Raw genomic sequence first — 24,626 nt, 5'->3', positions numbered from 1 at the left:
GTCAACAGCTGATGCTCTCTTATTGACTCTGCTTACTCATCTCATTTCTGGTGAAGTATCTGAGTCAACAGGAGAACATTCAGCAGTCAATTTATCACTTGTATGTTCGATGCGTTAAATTGACACCCACTGGATCCATTGTTGCTTATCAATCCAATCTGTAGTGAAGATATGTCATCAGAGAAGCTTCAGAAAAAATTACCCCAGCATGCAGAGAGAGTGCACTGTTTGCTACAGCCCTTTATACAACTCTCCCTTAAAGTTGGCACATCGGCAAGATGGGTCTGCAGTTCTGACTCCTCCCTTCCCCTTTAGGGTGTCCTGCTGGGAGAACAGCAATTACCATTGGCTTATAGCTACAGAGAAATGTAAAGCAGGAGACAAAGTTCTTTATATCAAAGAGGTAGCCAAGTTAGTCGATATCTTCAAAAACAACAAGAAGTCCTGTGGCACCTTATAGACCAACAGATATTTTGGAGCATAAGCTTTTGTGGGCAAAGACCCACTTCATCAGATGTATGAGTTGGAGGTTTTCAGAGAATTTAAAGAGGGGGTCTCAGTCAAGGGGAGGGCCAGAGCTGACAAGGTCTATTGAGGCAGGGTGGATGTGGCCCTTTATCGGCAGTTAATGTGGAGTTGTGAACATCAAGACAAGAGAAATCAAGTCAGTTCAGTCAGGGGAGATGTGACCAATTATCTGTAGCTAATGTGGAGTTGTGAACATCAAGAGCAGAGAAAATGCTTTTGTAATGAACCAACTACTCCCAGTCTCTCTTCAATCCTTGGCTGATGAGTCAAATTTGAAAATGAATTGCAGCTCTGAAATTTCTCTTTGCAGTTTGTTTCTGAATTTTTCTGTTGTTGTTGTAGGACTGCTGCTTTTAAATCTGTTACTGAGTGTCTTGTGTTCCTTGGCTATGTCTACACTAGCCCCAAACTTTGAAATGGCCATATAAATGGCCATTTTGAAGTTTACTAATGAAGCACTGAAATACATATTCAGCGCCTCATTAGCATGCGGGCGGCTGCGGCACTTCGAAATTGACGTGGCTCGCTGCCGCGTGACTCATCCCAACGGGGCTCCTTTTCAAAAGGACCCCATCTACTTCGAAGTCCCCTTATTCCTATCTGCTCATAGGGATAAGGGGACTTCGAAGTAGGTGGGGTCCCTTCGAAAAGGAGGCCCGTCGGGGCGAGCCATGTCAATTTCGAAGTGCCGCAGCCTCCCGCATGCTAATGAGGCGCTGAATATGTATTTCAGTGCTTCATTAGTAAACTTTGAAATGGCCATTTACATGGCCATTTCGAAGTTTGGGGCTAGTGCAGACACGGCCCTTATGTTTCCCCCTTAACCTTGTGCACATGTGAGGCATAATCTCAGTGTGGTGGGTTTTTTTCTATCAGTTTTATTTTGCAGGTTAGTGACTGCTCAGTTGTAAAGAGTTAAGGGTAATAAAGTTTTATAATTCAGGTTTTAGAGATGGTCAGTGGCTTTCTACCTTTGTTAACCCAAACAAAGTTACTGAGAGTAATATAGTAACAGAGAGGGAGCAGTGTTAGTCTGTACTCCAACAAAACAAAGCAGCAGAAATGTAGCACTTGAAAGACTAACAAAATGATTTATTCGGTGTTGAACTTTCGTGGGACAGGCCCACTTCTTTAGAAGAAGTGGGTCTGTCCCACGAAAGCTCACCACTGAATAAATCATTTTGCTAGTCTTTTAAGTGCTACTAAGAAGTGGGTCTGTCCCATGAAAGCTCATCACCAAATAAATCATTTTGTTTGTTTTTAAGTGCTACATTTCTGCTGCTTTGTTTTGTTAGAGTAATATGTTCATGTAATGGGGAGTTTGGGGAGAAAATGAACTGACCTACACACCGGTAGCCACATTCTGTTTTCGTGATCACACCTTACTTAGCAAATAGTTATGGGCGGTAGGTGAACATAGGGTGGGAGGAGACATGGCCCCAGGCTCAGTGGGGCTGAAGCCCATATATCCCTGAGAGACTGGGAGAGATGCAATGACATGGGACAGGATCTGGGGATGGAGAATGGGCTGGGCTGGGCTGGGCTGGCCAGGCCAGTTTCTTATACCCACCATCTATGAAAGTAGTCCCATTAATTTCAGTAATGATTACAGAATCTGACACTAAAGTAGCATATATAATCTGTGTTAACCAAGCATGAGCCTGTGTCACCCTCAAGTAGCTGGACCATTTACAGTCTTCAACAGTGCTTTTTTGGCTTTAAAAATAAAAAAAAAAGAAGAGCCGGCTTTCCCCACCCCACCCCTGCTAATCCCACAGCTGGGGCTGCCGAGGCAAAAAACACAGGTTTTCAAACTAATAGGACTTGTCCTTTCACTCAGGCAGTAGAGGCTTGTGCATTTATATCCAGAAATTCAATCACTGCAAATTTCCCAACTGTGGGTGCTTTTATACTTACACAGAACTTTCTACTTTCTTTAGCAAATCTATTTTATTGACAAGCATTGCCACTAAAAGATGAATTACTAGGGGAAATATTGTCATGAAATGAGTGTTTCTGAATAATGCGCACAGTGTATAATTTGCTGTAAAACATGCTTCAGCCAATATAAGAAGGGACAAAAAATAAGTAGAATAACATAATTGATTGTATTTCACTCATTCTGTCATCACCGAGTTGCAAAAGTGACATGAATACTTTTCAGCTATTTTGAAAGTCTGTTTTTGTTAGACTGTATTTTTTCATTTGGTATTTGTAGAAAAAAAATTTCTGTGTAGGGGTAAAGCTGTCTATTTCACTAACCAAGCAATGTGTGACTGATCTGTATTACCTAAGTAGTATTTACACGGGAATGTATAGGGATAATCACATCCTTGAAAGAGTGCTCCCACTGTGCCTCAATTGTGCATCTTCATGTATCAATTACTTTAGAGAAGAACATACGTCTTGCAGCACAGAGCCACAGCTGTGTTCTAAAATGCCTGTTCGCAGAAAGACAAATTCACACCTCAAGTTTGTGCTCTAAATGCTGCAAAATGACAAAAAAATCTTAAATGTATTTTAAAACTATCTGAAAGTGTTACCAAAATGAGGGTGGTAGTGTAGGTGCTCTGCAAAGGCAGTGGCTGGTGTATCTGTGGGAGCAGAAAGAACCAATGTGCTCAGTGAAAAGGGCTTAGCCTGTGCCCATTGCTCACAGATCTCACTGCCCCCAAGCAGCAAAGGATATTATAGACTCAGTGGATAGGTTCAGTAACAATTTCAGCAAATTGGGCTCCCTTCAAAGTCACGTACTTGGACTTTCTGGCTGCAGGGCCAAGACTTCCTCTGACCCACCTATTCCAAGCATGCCAGGCTAGCTGAGGACAGGGTTAAAGTGGAAGACAGGAAATTCCTCTATAAAATGGTTGTAAACCATTTTATAGAGTGTTAGAGCACAAGTGATTTAAGAGAAATGGTGCAGTGTGCCTCTGTCTGGCCAAAATAAAGGGATCAAGCTCTTTTCATGAAGCTGCTCAGAATCCACACCATGCATCACCCTCTGTGGCGGCAGGATGGGCAGCATTATCTGAACTAGTCTTGGATCCCCAAACATCAATTAGTCATTGATATCCTGCACAGAGAGACCTGGAGGCTCAACAGAAAGAACTGCAGTTTTTAGGTATGGACATTAATTCCCATTTATCAAGCATGTAAAATAGTTGCAAAAGGAGAAATGAATTCAATTTTACCATACAGGCTACGTCTACACATGCACACTACATCGAAATAGCTTATTTCGATGTAGCGACATCGATGAATAACATCTACACGTGCTCCAGGGCTGGCAACGTCAACGTTCAACATCGACGTTGCGCAGCACCACATCAAAATAGGCGCTGCGAGGGAACGTCTACACGCCACAGTAGCACACATCGAAATAAGGGTGCCAGGCACAGCTGCAGACAGGGTCACAGGGCGGACTCAACAGCAAGCCGCTCCCTTAAAGGGCCCCTCCCAGACACAGTTGCACTAAACAACACAAGATCCACAGAGCCGACAACTGGTTGCAGACCCTGTGCATGCAGCATGGATCCCCAGCTGCAGCAGCAGCAGCCAGAAGCCCTGGGCTAAGGGCTGCTGCACACGGTGACCATAGAGCCCCGCGGGGGCTGGAGAGAGAGCGTCTCTCAACCCCTCAGCTGATGGCCACCATGGCGGACCCCGCTATTTCGATGTTATGGGATGCGGATCGTCTACACGTGCCCTACTTCGACGTTCAACTTCGAAGTAGGGCACTATTCCCATCCCCTCATGGGGTTAGCGACTTCGATGTCTCGCTGCCTAACGTTGATTTCAACTTCAAAATAGCGCCCAACACGCGTAGCCGTGACGGGCGCTATTTCGAAGTTGGCGCCGCTACTTCAAAGTAGCGTGCACGTGTAGACGCGGCCATAGTGTAGCATATCTGATAATTCCTGACAGTGAGAACAATTGTTTAATATTGCCCCAATGGAAACGGTAGAATTACTCTACTTCTTAGAACTCAAAAAATCAGTATTAATAAGTACTCAGCAGAGAATAACCATGCCGTAGTTGCAGAGAGGTAAACTAGCTGACCTGGGAGGTCTTTTCTATCTTCAATTGCTTTATGTTTTCACACACACATTTTCATCTGGTGTTAATATGAAATCCAAATATTGTAGCTAAATATCATGCAAACTTCTAAATTCCACAGCTGATTAGTTATGTGGTGAAAGCACAGGTATATATATATTAGATGGCAAAAGGAAGAAGACAGGATTAATCATTTATGGGTTTGATTTAATTTCATTTTCTTTAAATTCCATCTGTTGGAATTACCATTTGTAATTCTCAGTGTTAATATGGAAAATTGCCACACATCAATGTCACTATACATTTCTTTATTAAATTAAACAAATGATACTATATGCAGTTTCTCTAAACATGCCTAAAAAGTCCAACTAAGAAGCAGTTTACTACATACATACAATGACAAAACATTTATAAGCATTTGATTGAGATTCCTACAAACTGGCTAACCTCAGTTTTTCAGGCCCACATTGGTTGGCTCATGGATGGTCAGGCATACACAGGGTTGGAAATATTCCTAGAGGTTTCATCACAGGACATAAGCTTTCATTCGGGATTCATCTATAATTTCCAGAGACTTCAGGCTAATCCTTGGGTTGGCAGTTCCTATTAGCAGTGACCCCTTTAAGAATTTGATGCCACTGCCAAATACCGACTTCAGTTAAAAACAAATTTGAGACAAATCACCCTAGTATCCAGTGTCAATATTTGTTTTTACTGCTCTTGCACTTGCTGTTATTTATGTGAGATTATGGTGGTAATATTGTTCTGTTTAGACCTGATGTGCAGTCCTTGCTCATGCAAACTTTGTCTAAGCTTCAGTATTAGTTTTTTGGCACAGTAAAGATACAAAGCAAGTTTTGTAGCAGTTCTTGGAAGCCAAATTCATTCAATGTGTAAGTGAAGTAATTGATACAAGTGTCTGAAATAATTTGGAACTCTGTCCAATACCAAATAATTTAGCTTCTGCTGTGGGATGATGAATCAGGCTATTATTTAGGAATCATTCTTTTCAGGAAGTTGCCTTTTGCCAGTTGTTCTGTGAGATGAGTTTAGTATGCAGGGCATCTCATTATATTTGAGTTACAGAAAAAGTCACTCTCTTATATTTAATAGTGACTTTAAGAAAAAATAATTAGCCTTTCATATAGAAAGGGGACTGCACAGTTTGTTCATTTTTGTTTTACGATCTGCTTAGTCAGAATTTGTTGTGAGTGAACTCTCTATTGATTATTCATCTTATGTACAGTCAAGATCTATGGTGAGCCTTTTTTGCCCCCTTGTGGTACAAGTAGAAAACAAGCACTGAGCTGCACTTCAGTGTGCCATTTGCCAGTTGTATGCATTAAGGCTGAATTGTTCCAATAGCTGATTATATGAGTAACTTGACTTGTTGGAGCAGTGCCATGACATTCAAGTAAAGTCACGCAGTGTGTTTACAGGATCAGATCCTTAAGTTGTAGCACATGTGAGTACACAAAAATAGTTTAACATTTTGATTTTTAAAAATAATGCAAGGATATTCAGAGGGGTTTTTTTTCATTTGTGACATAATTTGTATTTTAAGAAAAGTCCATAAAATTGCTATAATTAACCATAATGCATGCTTACCTGTATTTAAAAAGATGGATTTATTTTAATTGTGAATTACTGAGTAAATATAATTTAGCTCCAAAGGAAACCCTCAGTTCCATCATTTAAATAGTCCCTGAGTCTTTATGTTTCTTAGTAACTGATGGGCTCTAATAGCTCCATTCTTTTTATTTCTTTATTATTTGTATAATTCATAACCTATCTCCTTCCTTTCCTCTCTCCTATAAGATATTTTACATGTATTCTTGGAATCCAGTAGAAAGCTTCACACACCTGAGGCACAAGCAAATAAGGGCCCGATCCAAAGCCTATTGAAATTACAGCAGAAATTCCCATTGATTGTAATGGGCTCTGGATCCAGGTCCTAAATACTGAAACTTTTGAGAATAGGGCTCTACCAAAATTGACCCATCAAAAGCAGATAGAATTACTATACAGCCTCATGTGGAAACAGTCATCAAGGGTAGGATTTTTCACAGCGCTGTTGACCTAAATTTGCTCCAATAAAAAATCTTTAGGTTCACTCAGCGAAAATAATGAAAAAGCCAGCTGTTAAAAATACCCTCAGAGTGTAACAAAATATTTGCTATAAAACATTAGGACACATAGATTTATTAAAACGAATTCTCCCCAAATCATCTTGAGTACCTAAACAATATAATCCTTGGTCAAGCTAGGAAAAATATTATCAACAGTCTTGCATAAGCTAAACCCTGACCTAATCAAGTGAATGTAACAACTTACTGCTTTCAGACAAAGTGCTGAAATGCACTTGAGATTTTTCTGCACACCAATTAATCAGGTTTACAACCTGATAATAAAAATCAACATTCTGAATTTTTAAATGACATTACAGTAGGCAATTGGATTATTTTCCCATATAAAATACCACTTGCATGGCTCCATATTTCCTACTGAGTCTCATACTACACTTCACATGCAGTATGCGTGGCAATTATGTAGGGCTAGCCAAACAAAGTCGGGAAAAAGAGGACAATCATATTTTCTTCTCAGTTTAAACCACCTTTGTGATGCAAGTTGTTTTGGAACAAGTCACGTTAATTTTTTCTTCCTAATCTCAACAAACAGCTGGGGATTGGTTCTCCTATCAGGCTTTTAGGAATAGAACATATTGGAGTTATTTGAAAACTAAGAGAAAAAATCCATTTCTGACATTTCCTCTGCATCAGGTGTCTCCCTGTCAGAAATGTTAGTAAGATGTATTAGCTCATGGGATTAGCCTCACAACTGAAGTTTTACCATTTGGCATATTTAAAGCTGCATTTCCACTGCGCAGAATGGAGATCCACACTGAACTGGCAGGGAGATGGAATAGTTGTCCTAAAAATTCTCTTCCATTTCTAGATTCTGTGACCAAGATTATGTGTCGTACATTATACCAGTGACACTCCAGCTTATTTAAAGTCACCATTTAACTTCATATTTACAATAATACAACAAATCAAGAACTTAAGCCTTGTGGGGAAAGATTGATAGTGCTTGAAGTAAGATGATACATAATCAATAGTCTATTACAAATTTCAAATCCACCTGCATACGTTTTGTCATAATGCTGTCCAGAAATAATACAAAGTGCAGTTTTCGTGGAATTCTATTTAAAGTAACGCTAGTCTCTAGTTATCACAGAGTGATAAGCAGGATCTTTTATCTACTTGTTAGCTGTCTTACAGTGAATAATGTAGTATAATAAAAATTAAATTAGCTAATATTGTAGCATGAATATTCACATTAGGGAGGGTGTGATGGCTAAGGGTGCTTATGTGTAAGGGTTTGCCAGGTGTCCCTGCCCAGCCAAACCTGTGGGGGACTGTCCAAGCTGATGGCCTGGCTTTAAAGAGGGCAAAGAGCAGTTCAGAGCTGGGCAGTGGCAGGCAGCAGACAACCACACAGAGGAGAAAGTACTGGCCAGGAGCTCATAGCTTGAGACCTCACAACACAGAACTCTGCAAGCCCACAAAGGAGAGACAAGTGATGGAGCAGACAGGTAGCTGCCCAAGACTGCATCCAGGACTGGCATCAGCTGGAAACAGTAGGCCCTGGCTGCCCTCCACCCCAAAGGGGTGCAACCATCACAGGAGTCTAGGGGAGAGAATAGCTGGAAAAGGCCTCGACTGTTCAAGGGCCCCATCCTCTTACCCTCTTACAAATCTCTGGGCTAAAGGGGAGGACTGGAAATCCTTGGGGCCAGAGCACTGTGGGACCACACTGTTTTCAATGGGGAGATCTCCGGACTACAATGTTTGGTCCCAGGGAAGCAAAAGAGAGAATTAGAAAAGGAAAGTACTGGCCTGCTGAAGAAATACTTTTAATCCACAAATGAAAAATTAATGAGAAACAAATTGGATGCATAATTAAAAATACTTCCACAATAGGAAATGTAGTACTGTACTTCTAAGGAACATAAGAAAGTGAATACTCATAATTAAATTATTATGCTTTTGTCTTTCGCCCCCTAAAATACATGGGAAGTTCATTGCTGACTTCCGTGGGAACAGAATCAAGGTTTTTAAACTGCATGCAAAATTGTCTGGTTTGATTCAAAATGTCATTCATATAGCTATATACTTATCTTTAGATATTAGAGCAGCGATGGGCAATCATGAATTGTGAATGGGCCACATGTGTGGCCTTCCTTCACCACAGTGGGCTGCAACAGTCCATGGGGGGGGCCATGGCCTCCTGGGGTTCGACCTGCAGCCCAATGGCACCCTTCCCCCACAAACCTTGTGTGCTGGAGCCACACACTTACCTGCTCCTCCCTGCCCCTCCCAGCACTTTTGGAGCACCCCGAATTACCTGATTTGCGCTCTGTCCCCGCTCCACCCCCCTCCCTCTCAGAGCTGGAATGCTGGGACTCAGCTGTTTGCAGCTGTTCGAGCTTTAGAAGGAAGGGGGAGGAGCAAGGATGGAGTGCAGATCAGGTGATTTGTGGATCCTCCGAAAGTGCTTGGAAGGGGGAAGAAGTGCAGGCCACAGGCTGACCACCATTGTGTTACCATTGTATTAATACTTTTCACTGTCTGTCACCAGCAAAAGTTGGTCCAGTCAAAAATATTGCCTCACTCACCTTGTCTCTCGCTCAGGCCCACCAATGCGGGGGGCGCAAAAGCGGGAGTTACCCAGGGGTCCAGCAATTCAAAAAGGCCGGGGGCTCCCAGACGCTGCTACTGTGGCAGCAGCAACTGCTGAAGCCTGGAGTCCTTTAAATCACTGACGGGGTAGTCTAGCCCCCAGCTTGCTTCTTCATCTGAAGCTCTGCCCCTTCCAGGAGTGCAGAGCCAGGATTCCCCCCATTTGGCCTAGTGGCCTGCCAGTTCTGTCAGCCTCCCTTCTCTCTCTCTAATATCCTGGGATCGGCATGGCTACAATTGCACTGCTTATATGTCTACCTAGATGTGGATGGATGTATACTCTACTATTTTCTATGTAGAAAATAAAAGCACACCTGTTTTGTACACAGATTTGTCCATATACAATTAGCATGGTAATTTTCATCAGTTAAGTTATTCATCGATGGTGTGAGTTAGATTAAAATTAGACACACATGGCCATGAGGGCATTTACTAACAGAATGTGAAGTTTTGAAAGGAATCAGTCTAGCAACATAGCAAAACGTATAAATTCCACTGTTGCAATTTAGCTGTGAAAGTTCCCCCAGCATTAAGGTCCTGGTTCAAATAGGTGCTGAGGCACAAACCTATCTTTGAAGACCTGATTAGCCTCATTGAGCTTACAAAAAACAAGTAGTACTGTAGCACCTTAAAGACTAACACGTTTATTTAGTGGATAAGACCCACTTCTTCAGAGTCTTTCCGATGAAGGCTCATTACCTGATAAATAAATTTGCTAGTCTTGAATGTACTACAGGACTGCTTGTTTTTTTATGAAACTACAGACTAATATGACTAACCCTTTCAAACTCATTGACCTTAATGAGACTAGTCCAATATTTAAGGACAAGTGCAGAATCCTACACTTGGGACGGAAGAATCCCAAGGAGTGTTACAGGCTGGGGACCAACTGGCTAAGTAGCATTACAGCAGAAAAGGACCTGGAGATTACAGTGGATGAGAAGCTGGATATAAGTCAACAGTGTGCCCTTGTAGCCAAGAAGGCTAATGGCATTTCCAGCAGATCTAAAGAAGTTATTGTTCCCCTCTAGTCAGCACTGGTCAGGCCACATCTGGAGTATGTTGTCCAGTTCTGCCTTCCCCCTGCCCCAGCATAGAAAGGATATGAATGCATTGGAGCAGGTTCAGCAGAGGGCAACAAAAATGATTAAGGGGCTGGATCACATGACCTATGAGGAGAGGTTGAGGGATCTGGGTTTATTTAGTTTGCAGAAGAGAAGAGTGAGGGACAATTTCATAGCAGCCTTCCACTTCCTGAAGGGGGGCTCTGAAGAGGATGAAGACAGGCTGTTCTCAGTGGCGACAGATGGCAGAACAAGGAGCAATGGTCTAAAGTTACAGAGGGAGAGGTGTAGGTTGGATATTAGGAACAACTATTTCACCAGGAGTGTGGTGAAGCACTGGAATGCGTTACCTAGAGACATAGTGGAATCTCCATCCCTAGAGATTTTTAAGTCTCAGCTTGACAAACTCCTGGATGGAATGATTTAGTTAGGGCTGATCCTGCTTTAGGCTGGACTCTATGACCATCTGAGGTCCCGTTCAGCCCTAGGAGTCTATGATTCTATGAAGTACCTGGCTAAATGTGCCCCCAACAGAAGAGAACACTTTGGGCCCACATTTATAATTTGAAACAAGTTTTTTTTTTAAATCCCATGTAATATCTTTAACATGACAATTCTACCTTTGCAAAATGCTGACTCCAGGGTCATTATTCTTCCAAACTCCACAAATCACTTTGAAAAAAGGGGTTTCATCAAATATAGCTCAGAAGAAAATATCAGATTATCTTAATTTATCTTAACTAATGTAACACTAACACGTCCATATTATGAAAATCTGATGTTTGAATCAGTATTGATCACTTTGTTTTACAAAAGAAATGTAAGGATTGATCTGGAAAAATGGTTCTTCCACAGAATCATGAAATTTCATGTTGCAAAGAGAAAGTTTAAAGAAACATTACGTCCATATGATGTGAAAGATGTAATTGAACAGTATTCAGCGGGTCACCTTGATATGTTGTGCAGAATTAAAAGTCTTCAGTCACGGTAAGGAAAGCATTATCCTTCACCTGTGTGAAAATATCTCAAGCTGTTTTGTCATTTAGCACCGAAGATTTGTGTGTCATTTACATTGCCAATTTTACCTGTACTGCAGATTTGTCTTACTTCCTGTGAATGTAAAAATTAAATTGTGGGTGGAAAAAGTGTGGATGTAAATTGGACCCAGAAAGTTTAAAAAGTATCTTTTTTTCAAGTGCTCTCATAAACTGATGGAATATTTCATTCAGTAACTTTGAAAATTGTCTTCTCATCCATTATAATCTCATTAAACTAATAGAAATTGAGGGCACTGCAATGGTATGGATGCAATATTTTGGTATTCTTGACTGCATACACTAATACACTAGCAAGTTCATGATACAGTAAAATTCCTTTAGTCTGGCATGTCTGAGACTGGACAGGTGCTGGATTACCAAATTTTTCAGATTATTGGACATCACTGCCCTCATGCTCCTCCCACTTCATACGGTGACCAACCGTCCCGTATTGGGTGGGACAGTCTTGTATTTGGGACGCCAAAAAGGAGTCCCTACTTATTTTTTAAAAGGCATGAATTGTTCCATATTTAGGCCCTGCAGGGCTGGGGGTGAGAGCGCCCGCTGACGGCCCTACCCTGGGGCTCCAGGGCCAGGAGCACCCACTGCCACCGCTTCCCCAGAGCTCGGGGCCAGGAGCGCCTGCTGCCACTGCTTCCCCGGGGCTCAGGACCTGTAGTGCCTGCGGCTGCTGCTTCCCTGGGGCTCCGAGTCCGGGGCGCCTGCACTGCCGCTTCCCCGGGACATGGGGCCGGAGCACCCACTGCCGCCACCTCCCAGCCCCCTGCAGCCCTAGCCCACCCCATGGCCCCAACCCAACACTCAAGCCCCCAACTTACATGAATTTTGAGGCACGTGTATCTCAGGGGATTTCTGTATGCCGGACCATCTCTTTAAATGGGACTATTTTTGCAAGATGCCAGATCATCTAGATTTTTGGACCTTCAGAGGCCGAATTAAAGGAATTTTATTCTATGTCTATAGCTCTCATATTTGCGTCTGAGAAGCACTTCCAAGATTTAGAAGTCCAAGCTTTCTGTTTGTTCCCAGCCCTTCCAGTGCACAGTTCTGCAGTCCCTTCTTCCTCTAGTTCAGTGGTGTCCAAGAGAAATTTCAACATCACTATAGCTGCCCCCCAAGCCAGGTGCCCCATCCAAGCCAGACACTGCCCTTCCCCTTCCCCACCCCCCCGAGATTACTCACCAGAGGCTCTCTGTGCAAGCCATGGCCAGAGTTGCCAACACGTGCATGCAAGTGAGCTGTGGCTAGAACTGCCATTGCGTGCGCAAGCAAGCTGTGGACAGAGCTACCTGGCATGCATAACACAGCTGCTGGGGCTGCAGGAGCCCGTGGCACAGAACCACAGGAGGAGTTGCCTCCGCTGCTGCTGCCACGCGCTTGTCCCACCAAGTAATGGGGTGCATGCACAGAGTGAGTGGAGGGCTCCATTTTGCCACACTGTGGTTTCCCGTTTGCCGCATGTGGCGAACGGGAAGTGTATTGGACACGGCAGCTCTAGTTGCTCCGTACTCTATGCCAGCTGGCCACTATGAAGTGACATCCGCAGAACATCCAGAGGTGCAGCACTCACGGTAGTAAGCAGTGTACTCAGTAGTAAGTGTTTGGAGGATTGAGCCAATAACCTGAAACTAAACTATCCTACACAAATATGAATGGGTTATCATTCATTTATATGCATAACAAATGAAAGTAAATATAGCTTCATACTCTGTTCTCCCCAGATGCTCTAAACATCCTTCCAGGATCTTTCATAGTATTTTTATGATCTTTGATCACTATCACTTTAACAAAAATAAATCCATCCTTTTTCTTGGCATTTTTCAGAATCTATTAAATAGCTGGTGTAATTGTAAATTTCCATAGATGTTCACAGTGGATAAGTCCACATTACCATTTTTAGGAATCATTGTAATCTCCAATTCCTTTTACAGCGTTGATCAGATTCTTGGAAAAGGACAAATCACAACAGACAAAAAAAGTCGAGAAAAGAATACTGCAGAGAATGAGACAACTGATGACCTTAGTATGTTAGGGCGAGTAGTCAAGGTGGAGAAGCAGGTAGAGTGACTGTTTGAAGCCATGATTTTGTTTTATTGCTTATATATTTCTGTACTTAATATCTCTTGTCAACAATTTGATAAAACAATTTTGTCTGGTATCTGCACTACTTAAAATATTGAAGTAAAATACACATTATATTACATTAAATGTTCTTTGTATACAGGAATGGGGAAACATACACTACTGAAATCTTCACCCTTTAATAGCTAAAACATTAACTTGATCATAAAGTATCTGTAAACATGCTGCTTTTAATACCTTTATTTTTGGTGAGTAGGTTTTTTGTATAGAGAAACACGTATTTGCCTTGTATGGGGATTTTTCCTCCCATCAGTTGTTTTCTCACATATTTTAAAATAATATTTTGTATTCACTTTAACCTTTTTCCCCAATCTGCAGGTACAATCCATAGAGTCAAAACTGGATAGCCTGTTAGATATTTATCAACAGGTCTTAAGGCAAGGATCGGCATCAGCATTCACTGTGGCTTCACTTCAAATGCCAGCTTTTGAATGTGACCAGACTTCTGATTATCAAAGTCCCGCAGACAGCAAAGATTTATCTAGTTCTGCACAAACAAGTGGATGTGTATCTAGATCAGCTAGTGCCAACATGCCTCGTGGCCTACAGCTTATACTGACACCAAATGAATTTAGCACTCAGGCTTACTATGCTTTCAGTCCAACTATGCATAGTCAAGCAACACAGGTGCCAAATGATGGACCTGCAACAATAATAACTAATAACACATCAAACCAAATAAACCAGGCAACTAAGCCAACAACACCAACAACATTACAAATACCACCTTTCTCCTCAGTCAAGCATGCCAACTGGCCTGAGCCTCTTCATATTATTCCTGCAACCACACAGGAAAATATTTCTGATGTCACCGCTTGCCTTGTTGCTTTAAAGGATAATGGACAAATTGTGCAGCCCAAAGTAACAAAGGACCTTTCATGGAGAAAAAGCCTCGATACAGAAGGAGAACCCTTGGTCCCAGTTAAACCAGTAGTGCAAATGGATTTAGGAAAATCTTTATCTGTACAAAACCTTATACAGTCATCAGAAGGACTGAATGTACAAGTTGCTGGTAATGACTCTAGTGGCTCAAAAGGGAGCCAAGAAGTGTACTCCAAATGGAGGGAGTCAAAATTATTTATAACAGATGAAGAGTTGGAAACAGAGACAGAAACAGAGGCTTTTGAAAGCATCTCTCACTCATTAGTGGAAACTGCTCTCTCTACTGACTCTCTAAGGACTGGAATATCAAGATCATCTCAAAACATTTGCAAGCCAGGGGACAGTACAGATGCGCTCAGCTTGCCTCCTGTCAAACTTAAGTAACAATTTGTGCGTTTTCTTCATTGGCTGAATAATTCCTTTAGTCATACATATCAGAGCATGAACTCTTTTGAAAGCCTTTTTTAACATGATAAAATCGCAAGAATCAGGAAGAATCTGAAAAGCAGTTGTATCAGCCCATATCTTCTAGTTGCATGAAAATGCATGCTTAAGTGACAGCTGAAATTCAGATTTATACCTACAGTACATCAATACTTTTACGTAGTACAGTAGGTGTAAATAATGAGTAATCTACAAAGTTTATATTGCAGGATGTGTCAGAAAGCAAAGATCTGAGCATTTAGAAATAGTATTGTTCTGCAGTACAGAAGTAAAAATCATACAATTTAAAGCACTTTGCTTCTGGATTAATTAAAACTATATATGTCCTGAATTAGACAATAGTTTATGTTTACAACAAAAATAATATCTACAGCTGCTAGCAAGATACCAAGGAAACTAGTAAGATGAGAGTAGAAATGGCTGCTAGTTGCAAGATATATACATTAACTCATCATTAATCAGTTATTTTAACACACTCAGCTTTAGAATGTTAATTTCTGTTTGTTTGGGTTTTTTTAATTTTGGTGATTTAGTGGCGTGGCAAAGTATTTTGCGCACCACTTTCAGGCTGTTTTTTTTTATAAAAACATTTTTATATGAAATGTACAAATATGAAGGGACAAGGCTTGGCCTTAGAGATGGATAACTGGGACTACTGCACCAAAAATTAAGGGGGAGCTTTTCTTACCCCAGATTTACTGATATCAGTGATGTGCCCCCCCGTCAAGCATTCTGGAAACAAAATCAGCAGAAGAGAGGGTGCTGCCTTTATTGAAGAAGTAGTTCTTTCTGCCCTGAAGGTGGCACCATGCTTCACAATTGCACCCTAAACCCACATATTAGTGTGTCAGAAGTCTGTGAAGAATGTGAAAGCGGTAACACATGAGTACTACAAGCAGAGGGGAAAACAAGGGGGATAAAGGGAGAGAGACAGACAGACAGACATCAGAAGGGGCGAAGAGGGGGAAAAAAAAGAGAGCCAATAGGATAAGCAAAAGAGAAGCAGAATATGGATTTATAGAAGAAATCAAGAGATGAGAAAAATAAAATGGAAAGTTAACAGCAGGGATCTTTAAAATTCCAGCCTGTTGGTCCCAAATGTCAAGTGTTTCTTCCAAAAAAAACATGTCTGGAATTAGGAAATAGAAGAGTGAATAGAGATAAACAGCTAAACTGCCTAACTTGAAGACCGATTTTTTTAAATGAGGGGATGAGGAGGAGAGAGGTCTAGCTCTACAGTGCCATTTTTATAAAGGTGCCAGGAGAAGACCTCCAGACTCCTTCTGCATACCATCTCCCATCTAATTTGGGGATTCAAAACCTGCAGGATTTGAAACCTCCTCTGAGACCAACTCTTGTTCTCATAGCCTTCCTACATTTCACTTCTGCAGAGGTGCAGTAGTCATACTAGTGCCTATCTATGGTTCTTACCAGGGCTTTGCCATGGTACCCTGTGGGAGCCTACACTCTTCCCCATTGAACAAAATTTGTATCTGTGTCTCCCCCAGCCAAATCACAACCTACTTATAACACACTGTTCTGGGCCTAGCCACCTCTTAGCAACAAATCTCCAAATATATGGGAATTCATCTCACTCAGAGTGCTGTTTGATCAAGGCCGGGCACCGCCCTGCTGAGGATTAATTTTATGTCAACAATGTCACAGCAGTCTTAATCATTGCTAAATGCTGTAGATTGTATTGTGAAGGACTTGAACTGTTTACTATGAATCCACTGCAATTTCTGCCTCTACATATCTTTTGCAAAAGTATTCCTGGATGCTACATTATAATCTTAGTATGTGAAAGTACATGCATACTGCAGAGTGTATATATTGTGTCAGTGATACAGGATCTATAGATGAAAAACTGCATTCTGTGGCTTGTGCCAGAACAAAGCTCAGTTGGTAAATTCTGAAAGATGTCTTGAAGCACAATTAGCTATCACTGATATGCCATATAATATATTGCATTCAACCTTTACTACTTTCTTCATGTGCTGCCTGATCATATTAAAGCCTAACTGCAAAGACATTTTTGTGACGATAAATAGATTTTTCAACATCTGAGAATTTAAATATTGACCTATTTGAATGTCTGCAATGTGTCCAGCCACATCTGTACAATGTCTAAAAAGATACGGTATTTAGGATTTTTGTTTCTGTTTTCCTAATGTTTTATGGTGCCTTTTTTTTCCCATTTATATACAATTTCATAATGTTCTAGCTATAAATCTCTACTTAGGTCTGATGGAGGGGCAAGAGCTTGGGCGCAAGGCAGCTAACAAACATGTCAGCTAGACTCACCTCCCCTTTTTCATTAAATATGAATACAACGACATTCTGATATGGGCCCTGATCTTGCAACTGCATCTGCTCAAGCAGATCCTTGCATTCATGTTGAGCCTTACTGAAGTCAATGAGTTTCCATATGTGCACAGGTTGTGCCTGCACAGAATCAGGATCTTGGTTTTTACTGATAAATATATCTTGTTGCACTTGATATTTCTGCCTTATGTGACATGACTCAATTCTCCTAATTTCAAGTTAATTTATTTAATACAATCCCATGCGCATAAAGGAATTCTATAATTATATATAAAAAGGAAATGTATTTACGAAGATCAGATAAATGAGGAAGACCTTATCTTTTTTCTTAGTTGAAATTTCTGAATTTTTTTTCTTTTATTGTCATCATTATATCCTTCTTTTTGCAGCTACAGTTCTTATGTAGGAAAGTTCTTAACAGTATATTGAAGGAAAACTGAGAGAATAATTAATGAATCAGTGGAGGTCTGGACAGGGTTTATTATGCATTTTGATTTTTACAAACAGAGCTGTTTCTCACCCAAAATTTCCCGTGTTCATGGTATGCCTTTAATTACAGTATAAGGACCAAGCCTCCTCTCATTGAAATCAGTATCAATAATTTGTTGATGTCAGTGGGAACAGTGTGTGGCCTTAAAGGACTAGTTCTGAACAATGTTACTTACTTAATTAAAGCTTCCATTTTAGTCAATGGGAGTTTTACATGAATAGGCAATAAGGACCAAATTCTGCCCTAAAACACGCTTTTGGATGATTGTATAGGGTGTCAAAGTGGACAGAATGTGGACCTAAATTTTGGACAAATAACTGTTTTTTCATTGGCCTTACACAAATAACTGTTTCCAATTGGTGTGTTTGTTGTACAAGAAGAGAGAGAAAATAGTTTTTGATGACGATTATTTGTTTTACAAACTCTGTATACTCCTGGCTTATGTGATCTATACTTATATTTCAGTATGGATATCGTGTTTTAGCCTAGGGTTCAAGACTGCAAACATCATACACTTATTCACATGCCCACAGCTGTTACATGTGTTTCTGAGATAATCCAACTTCAATGACTGCTTTCCTTACAGTATGATGATAGGTAATTCACCTACTCTCCTGTGATAAGTCATTCGGAATTATTGCTGTAATTGCTGTATTCATTAACATCTGAAATACAGTACTATTTGTGGGGTTGGGCCTGCAGTTCTGACTCAAGCACATATCCCGTGGAGTTCACCAAGAGTTCTGCCTGAGTCAGGAGTCCAGATTCAAACCCTTATTTTGTTGGGCATCTGTATAAAGTGAAAATGGTAATATTCCACTTATTTCCTGAGGAAACTAATGCTTAGCTGGATTAACCCATATGTCACATTGACTATATAACAAGTAACGCACAAAGTAGTAAGAGGAGAAGGGATAAAGAGAAGGGAAATTTTTAAAAAGCACAGAGAAAAGTGGATGAGTCAGAAAACTGAACCAAGCAGAAGAAAATATAAGAAAAAAAAGATTGAAAAAAGTGATTAAACATCTGAGGACAAATTCATCCCTGTCTGATTCCACTGACTTCAAAGGAGAGCATAAGTGGGCCAAATTCAGCCCTCTTTGGTGTAATCAGGCTCAGCTTCATTGATCTCAATGGGATTATATCCATCTACAGCAGGAGTGAACTTGTCCCACTGGCACAATTTTAGTCCTGACTCATACTTTGTTCAATCCCCTGGAGTGTAGTAGGATTGAAGGAGGTGTAAGTCCAGAGAGGGGGGATTTGGCTGTCCTATTTTTGCTTCACATGTTTTTCAACGCGTCAATGAATTTAGTTCAAATGAATTGCAACATCACACAAATTGCTAAAATTATTCAAAAAGGTGAATTGATTTTTAAACCTTAAACCAATCCCTAGAATGTCAGAGAAACATATGAGGGGTTGGTATTAATTAAGATGCATATGGGACACTTCCATAGGCACCAAACATCATCTGCTATTGAATGTGTTCTGAGACGCTTCTGCTAGCCAATATGGGAGGGAGAAGTGTTAAAATGTCTGTTTTATAATGGTTATGGAAAGTATAAGGGACAATTCCACAGATGCTGCAATGGCTTTAGCCATTACATTAACAATACAATGTTAATTGTAACTTCATTGCAAAGGTAAATCCATATTGTTGTTAATAAAAATGGTTAAAAGTAGGTACTGTGCATACTTCTAGTTTTTTTGCATGTTAGTCAATGTTTTGTTTTCAATAAAGATTAATCTTGGTGTTGCATGTGAATACAGTTCAGGCAGGACTGGGCAGAACTGTGCAAATGAAAAATTGTCACGAGTTGTTCATTTTTTTTCATTTAAGTTTTATATGGCTTTGATTCAACTTGACCAAAATATCACAAAACAAGTTGATATGGGCCATATATCCATACAACTTAGTCCAGGGTAATACCTTCTAATGATTTCTAATGATGGTTTGTCCAAACCTGCTTCACCTTCCCAGCATGCAAACCCTCTATGAAAGTGATTTAAGAGCAGTACTAAGGAATTTCAGCAGCAGTTGCTGCACTCGGTTTTGATTTTAACCAGTAATTAAACAGTTTTGAGGAGATGGGAAACCCGTAGTTTTTATGCACCAATGTGGGACTAAACACACAACGGAGTAGGATTTTTAGGAGGCCACCAGCAGAACACTGTCAATTCATATGACCTGGCTTTTGTTCTGCCCACAGAAAACCAATGGGTGGATCCCTGCCCCCACGTGAAACCCTTGTGAAGTAAATTTTGAGATATGGAGCGCAAGTAAATAAATATATAGGTGTAGGCAATGGGTACTATAGGCTTGGGGAGAATGAGCCTCTCCAAAGAGCCGGGCATGGCTACTCCCAGGCTCTGCCCTCAAAATCCTCGCTTCCTAGCCATACTGTGTTCACCTCCAGTCCCCGTGTGCAAAAGACCCAGCTCAGGCTGCGTCCCTGGCCACCCACCCTCTTGGTGCTCCCGTGCTGAGGAGCTGCAGCCGTAAGCCATCTTCTTTCCCAGAGCTCAGAGCTGGGAGGGCTGGCCTGCAGTAGAGGCTGCCAGCTGCATGGGGGAGGAGGTTTCTAGACTCCAGCGGGGAGGATGCATGGTACAATGGTCCTGATGATAAGTATAAAAATACATGGGCCAAGCTGCTTCTTTGAATACATTTCATTCACTGTCTTAAATCATAAACTTTTAGAAGGGTGAGGTATCTTTTGTCATGATCTGTCTCCTTTACGCTCACGCTGTGCCTCAACCTGATGTGAGTATACAAAGGCAAGAAGAAATGTGTAAGGAGAAACACACAGTTTGCACACCCAGGCAGAGTTGCAGTCCATGGGTACATGACACCCATATGGGCAGGTAAGGCAGAAAAAGGCAGGGTAAATTGCTTCCTTGTGCTGCACTTGCTGTAGATCAGCGAGAAGGTTAGACGAGGAGAATATACAGTCCTCCTTCCTGCTAGGGAGCTCAACACACGTGGCGGCTGTGCTGCTCCATTCTGCCTCTAATGCAGGGCTGGATTTACAAGGCATTTTGAAGCCCTTAAATACTTAGGAGATTTGTACTTTTGACTGTAAGGTTTCTAACACAAGTTGAACTTCTCTAGTCTGGCCCTTTTTGGTTCAGCAACATTCATGGTCTGGCATGATTTTAGTTAGCTGTATATCCACTTACCCTGGGTGTGGCCAAGTTTCCTATACACTCATCCCTCATTAAATGAGTACTTTACTTACACGTACTCACTTAAACGAGGGGCACATATACTTACCTTAGTTCACTAGACAAGAGAACTCCCCCCGCTATTATGAGCTTTACCCTACTCCCCGCGGCTCCAACCTGCCGTACTCTGATGTCCCCCCACCCCACCCCACCCACCCATCCTGCAGCCCCAGCCTGTGGCAGCCTGACCCCCACCAGCCTGCAGACCAGCCCCCACAGCCTGACCACTGCCAGCCCCGCAGCCCCAGCCTGCAGCAGCCATAATGCCCCCACCAGCCCCAGAGACCGGCCCCTGCAGCCTGACACACCTCCCCTGTCGGCCCCGCAGCCTGACCCAACCCACAGCAGCCTCAACCCCCTCTCCGGCCCTGCAGACTGTCCCAGGCAGCCTGACCCTCCTGCCGGCCCACAGACCAGCCCCAGCAGCCTTAACCCCCCACATTGACCCCACAGACTGGCTCCAGCAGCCTGAGCACCACCAGCCCTGTGGCCCCCGCCTGTGGCAGCCTTAACCCATGCCCCCACCACTGGCCCCGCAGACCGGGCTGTGGCAGCCTGACCCCACCCCCACTGTCCCCACAGACCTAACCCACTGCAGTCTCCCCACCACCACCAGCCACACACCCAACCTGCTGTAGCCTTAACCCCCCGACCCACCACCAGGTTTTAATCCTCCTTCCCACTCATGGCCCCAAACTGCCCCCAGCCTTTAGACCCTCCCCAGCCCAAAGTTCCCTTACCTTTCAAAAGCAGCACCACCTGCTGCCACTCCTTTGCCAATCAGAGACTTTTACATGTATTTTAATGGCAATTTAGTGTCCCTCTTATGAGTTTTTTTTACTTAGGAACAGAAAGGTGGGAACCAAATGAGCTTGTATAGCGAGGGATAAGTGTAGTTCCATAACATTTGCTTACAGCCACCAGTCCTGGCTCTCTGTGTTCTCTTCTGTCATTTAGCTGTAATTTATCCCAAGTCTCTTCTAAGAGCCCAGTATGCAGTAGAAGTGCTGGTCATGCTGGTAGACAATATTGACCTGTTGTGGATTGACAAATTTTCTGGTTCAGCACCAGTCAGGTCCCCAGCGTGCCAGACTAGAGACTTTCAACCTGTAGTCTTCCTGTGATAGTACAGTGGTCCATATCAAAGTCTTCATTAAATACATGTGAAAATATCAGGGTTATAATTTGATTGACAGCCCTCCAAAATGCCTTTTAAAACATTCTACTCTGACTAAAAAGTCAGTAGCCTGACAAAATTAATCAGTTCTGCTCCCATTCTCATTTTCCTAGTTCTGATATATTCTTCCCCAGTCTGTCAGTTTTCTTCTCCCTTCCTGCACCCTTGCAATGCTAATGTCAGAATTTTGGTAGCAGTCAGAGTCCAGCCTGCGTATGCCTTTCTCCTGGCTTGCCCTGAGACTAGCCAGCCTGCCCAGGTAAGCCCTCCTCCAGTACTAGAACTCCAAAGTATGGAGGAGAAGGGTTGAGCATAGGGACACATGTTTCAAAGAACCATTACTGTTCAACTTGAGTAACTTCTTCCTTGCTGATCCATAACCCTCACATTTCTGTGGATGTCTGCTCAGCTCTTTTCTCACTCTGCCCTCTCTTGTGAAGCTCTATTTCCAGGACTGGAGCTTGCTTCAATTATTCAAGCTAAAAATATACTTTTTTCCCCCCTAATAAAAGTTTTTGTTCAGGAGAAAGCAATGGGACTAACCTGAGAAATATTTGCTCTGGACTTGTGTGGGACTTGATTTTTTTTAAACCCTGAGTAGCCTGGTGCCATGAGTAAAAAGTACTGACTGTGGATAAGGGAGGCTGTAAGTAGACTGTAAAGGGGGGCTGCAAGAAATAACATTATTTATATTACTGTGGTACCGGGTGGAGCCTGAGTCATGGAGCAAGATATCATGGAGCCTTGTGCAAAGAACAAAAAGCCATGCCCTGCCCCAGTCAGTTTACTGTAAAACTGGAAACAAAATCTCGATACAGGCAAACAGGAAAACTGGAGACAAAATGTAGATAGAGACAAATGGGAAACAGTACAGGCAACACAATATATGGTGGTCTTAGCATACCTGTAGCTTCAATATTGTTATGTTTAGTAAGAATTAGGATAAAAATATTTATTTAAACTGCTCTTTACTGCAATAGTGTAACCAGAAGGCAACGCTTGGGTGGGCCCTGACTTTGGGTGGATGAAACCAGGCAATGATTGAGAGCAAGAGGAGGGGGAGAGGAAGGATGGGGCCATCTCCCCCTCAACTGGCTGGGAGGAGGACAGGGAATAACACTGGCCATGGGACTCCAGACTCAAGGGATGCACCAAGAGAGTGGGGTCTGCATGCAGGGGCTTGCTTTGTTCTTCCCATCAGCCTGGCACTCCAGCCTGGGAGCAGGGCAAGTCTCATTCCTACTGCCCAACTGGAGCAGGGTAAGCCCCTGAGCCCCAGCCCAGCTCCTCAGCCCCAGCTGGGACACCAGGTGGAGCAGGATAAGCCACCACATCCTGATCCCAAGTTGGAGCACCAGGCAGTAAGATGGAGCAGGCCAAGCTCTTGTCCACCCTCCCCAGGTACAGCACAGGATGGAGCAGGGTAAGCCCCCCCAGTGCTGCTCCAACCCTACCCAGCTGGAGTGCCTGGCAGAGCAAAGTAAGCCCCAGCACCACAACCCCACTCTCTGAGTACAGCACTGGATGGAATGGGTTAATCCCTAGTGCCCCAATCCTGCTCTCCAGCTGCGGCACCTCACATGGCAAAGGTAAACCTCCCCACCACCCCACTCCCCAGCTGCAGAACCAGGGAGGCTGGTGGAGCAGGACAATTGCTGGGGGGTGAAGAGACCTGGGGAGCTGCAGGGTGCAAAGGGGGTGGCCAGAGCCTACTCAGGCCTGCACAGGACACCGCTGCTGTAACGTCCCCTCTGCTCTGCTGTGCCAAAGAGAAGTACCAATCAGACGGTAGGAGGGTTTTTGGCATAAAAATGGAGCTATTTGTGCGTGCCGGGGCGGGGGTGGGGGGTTCCTTCCAACTGGAAACTGAACTGCTGCCACCCAATTCATTTCAAATGCCCAGTGTATGACTGTAATGGACCTTTGACCCAGCAGCACGGACAGCCCACGTGCTGCCTGCCAGTGCTCAGAGACCCGCTAGCACGTCCTGCAGCCCACACACTTGCACTTGTACAGCTGAGAATCCTGTGAAGTAACACGGGTCAGGACCGGGGGGCTTCAGGATTCGGGGCGGGGGGATCTGCACAGATCAGTTTCGCCCCAGGCCCTGGCGCAGACACGGGGAGTTGCTGCCTGGCCACTACCAGGCATGTAGGTGCCACGGGGTGAGAGAATAAGCAGCGGGGGCACTGCCCGCCGCGCCTGACCTGCGGACCAACTGGGGTCCGCAGCGTAACCCGCTAGCGCCACCCACGGCCACCAGCTGCGTGCGGAGGCTTCTCTCCCAGAGCACCGCCCCCGCGTAAGGCCCGCCACTGCCAGAGACCAACGGGCAACCAATCGCTCGGCGGCCCCCCAACTACCCAGCCAATCGGGAGGGCAGTGCTGCGGCCAATCAGAGCGCGTCCAGGCCTGGGCGGGGCTCTGCCCGCGCGTGCGAACGCTCGGCGAGCACGCGCTCGGCGGTTCCAGTCAGTTCGCGCCCTTGCC

At 43.2% G+C, this 24,626-nt stretch overlaps 1 protein-coding gene across 1 annotated transcript in view; it reads left to right on the top strand.

Moving 5' to 3' along the window:
* KCNQ5 (potassium voltage-gated channel subfamily Q member 5) overlaps positions 1-15,819 on the top strand; it is a 459,915-nt gene extending 444,096 nt beyond the window's left edge. The window contains exons 11-13 of the mRNA XM_074988875.1: positions 11,246-11,377; positions 13,380-13,506; positions 13,909-15,819. Of these exons, the coding sequence (XP_074844976.1) occupies positions 11,246-11,377; positions 13,380-13,506; positions 13,909-14,856 (1,207 nt within the window). The 3' untranslated portion in view covers positions 14,857-15,819. The remainder of the gene's footprint in view (positions 1-11,245; positions 11,378-13,379; positions 13,507-13,908) is intronic.
* Positions 15,820-24,626: the final 8,807 nt, after the last annotated feature.

Source organism: Carettochelys insculpta, chromosome 3, assembly GCF_033958435.1.
Source record: "Carettochelys insculpta isolate YL-2023 chromosome 3, ASM3395843v1, whole genome shotgun sequence".
NCBI classification, from domain to species: Eukaryota; Metazoa; Chordata; order Testudines; family Carettochelyidae; genus Carettochelys; species Carettochelys insculpta.
The sequence above is the reverse complement of the archived record's forward strand: the minus strand, read 5'-3'. Positions and strand labels throughout refer to the sequence as shown.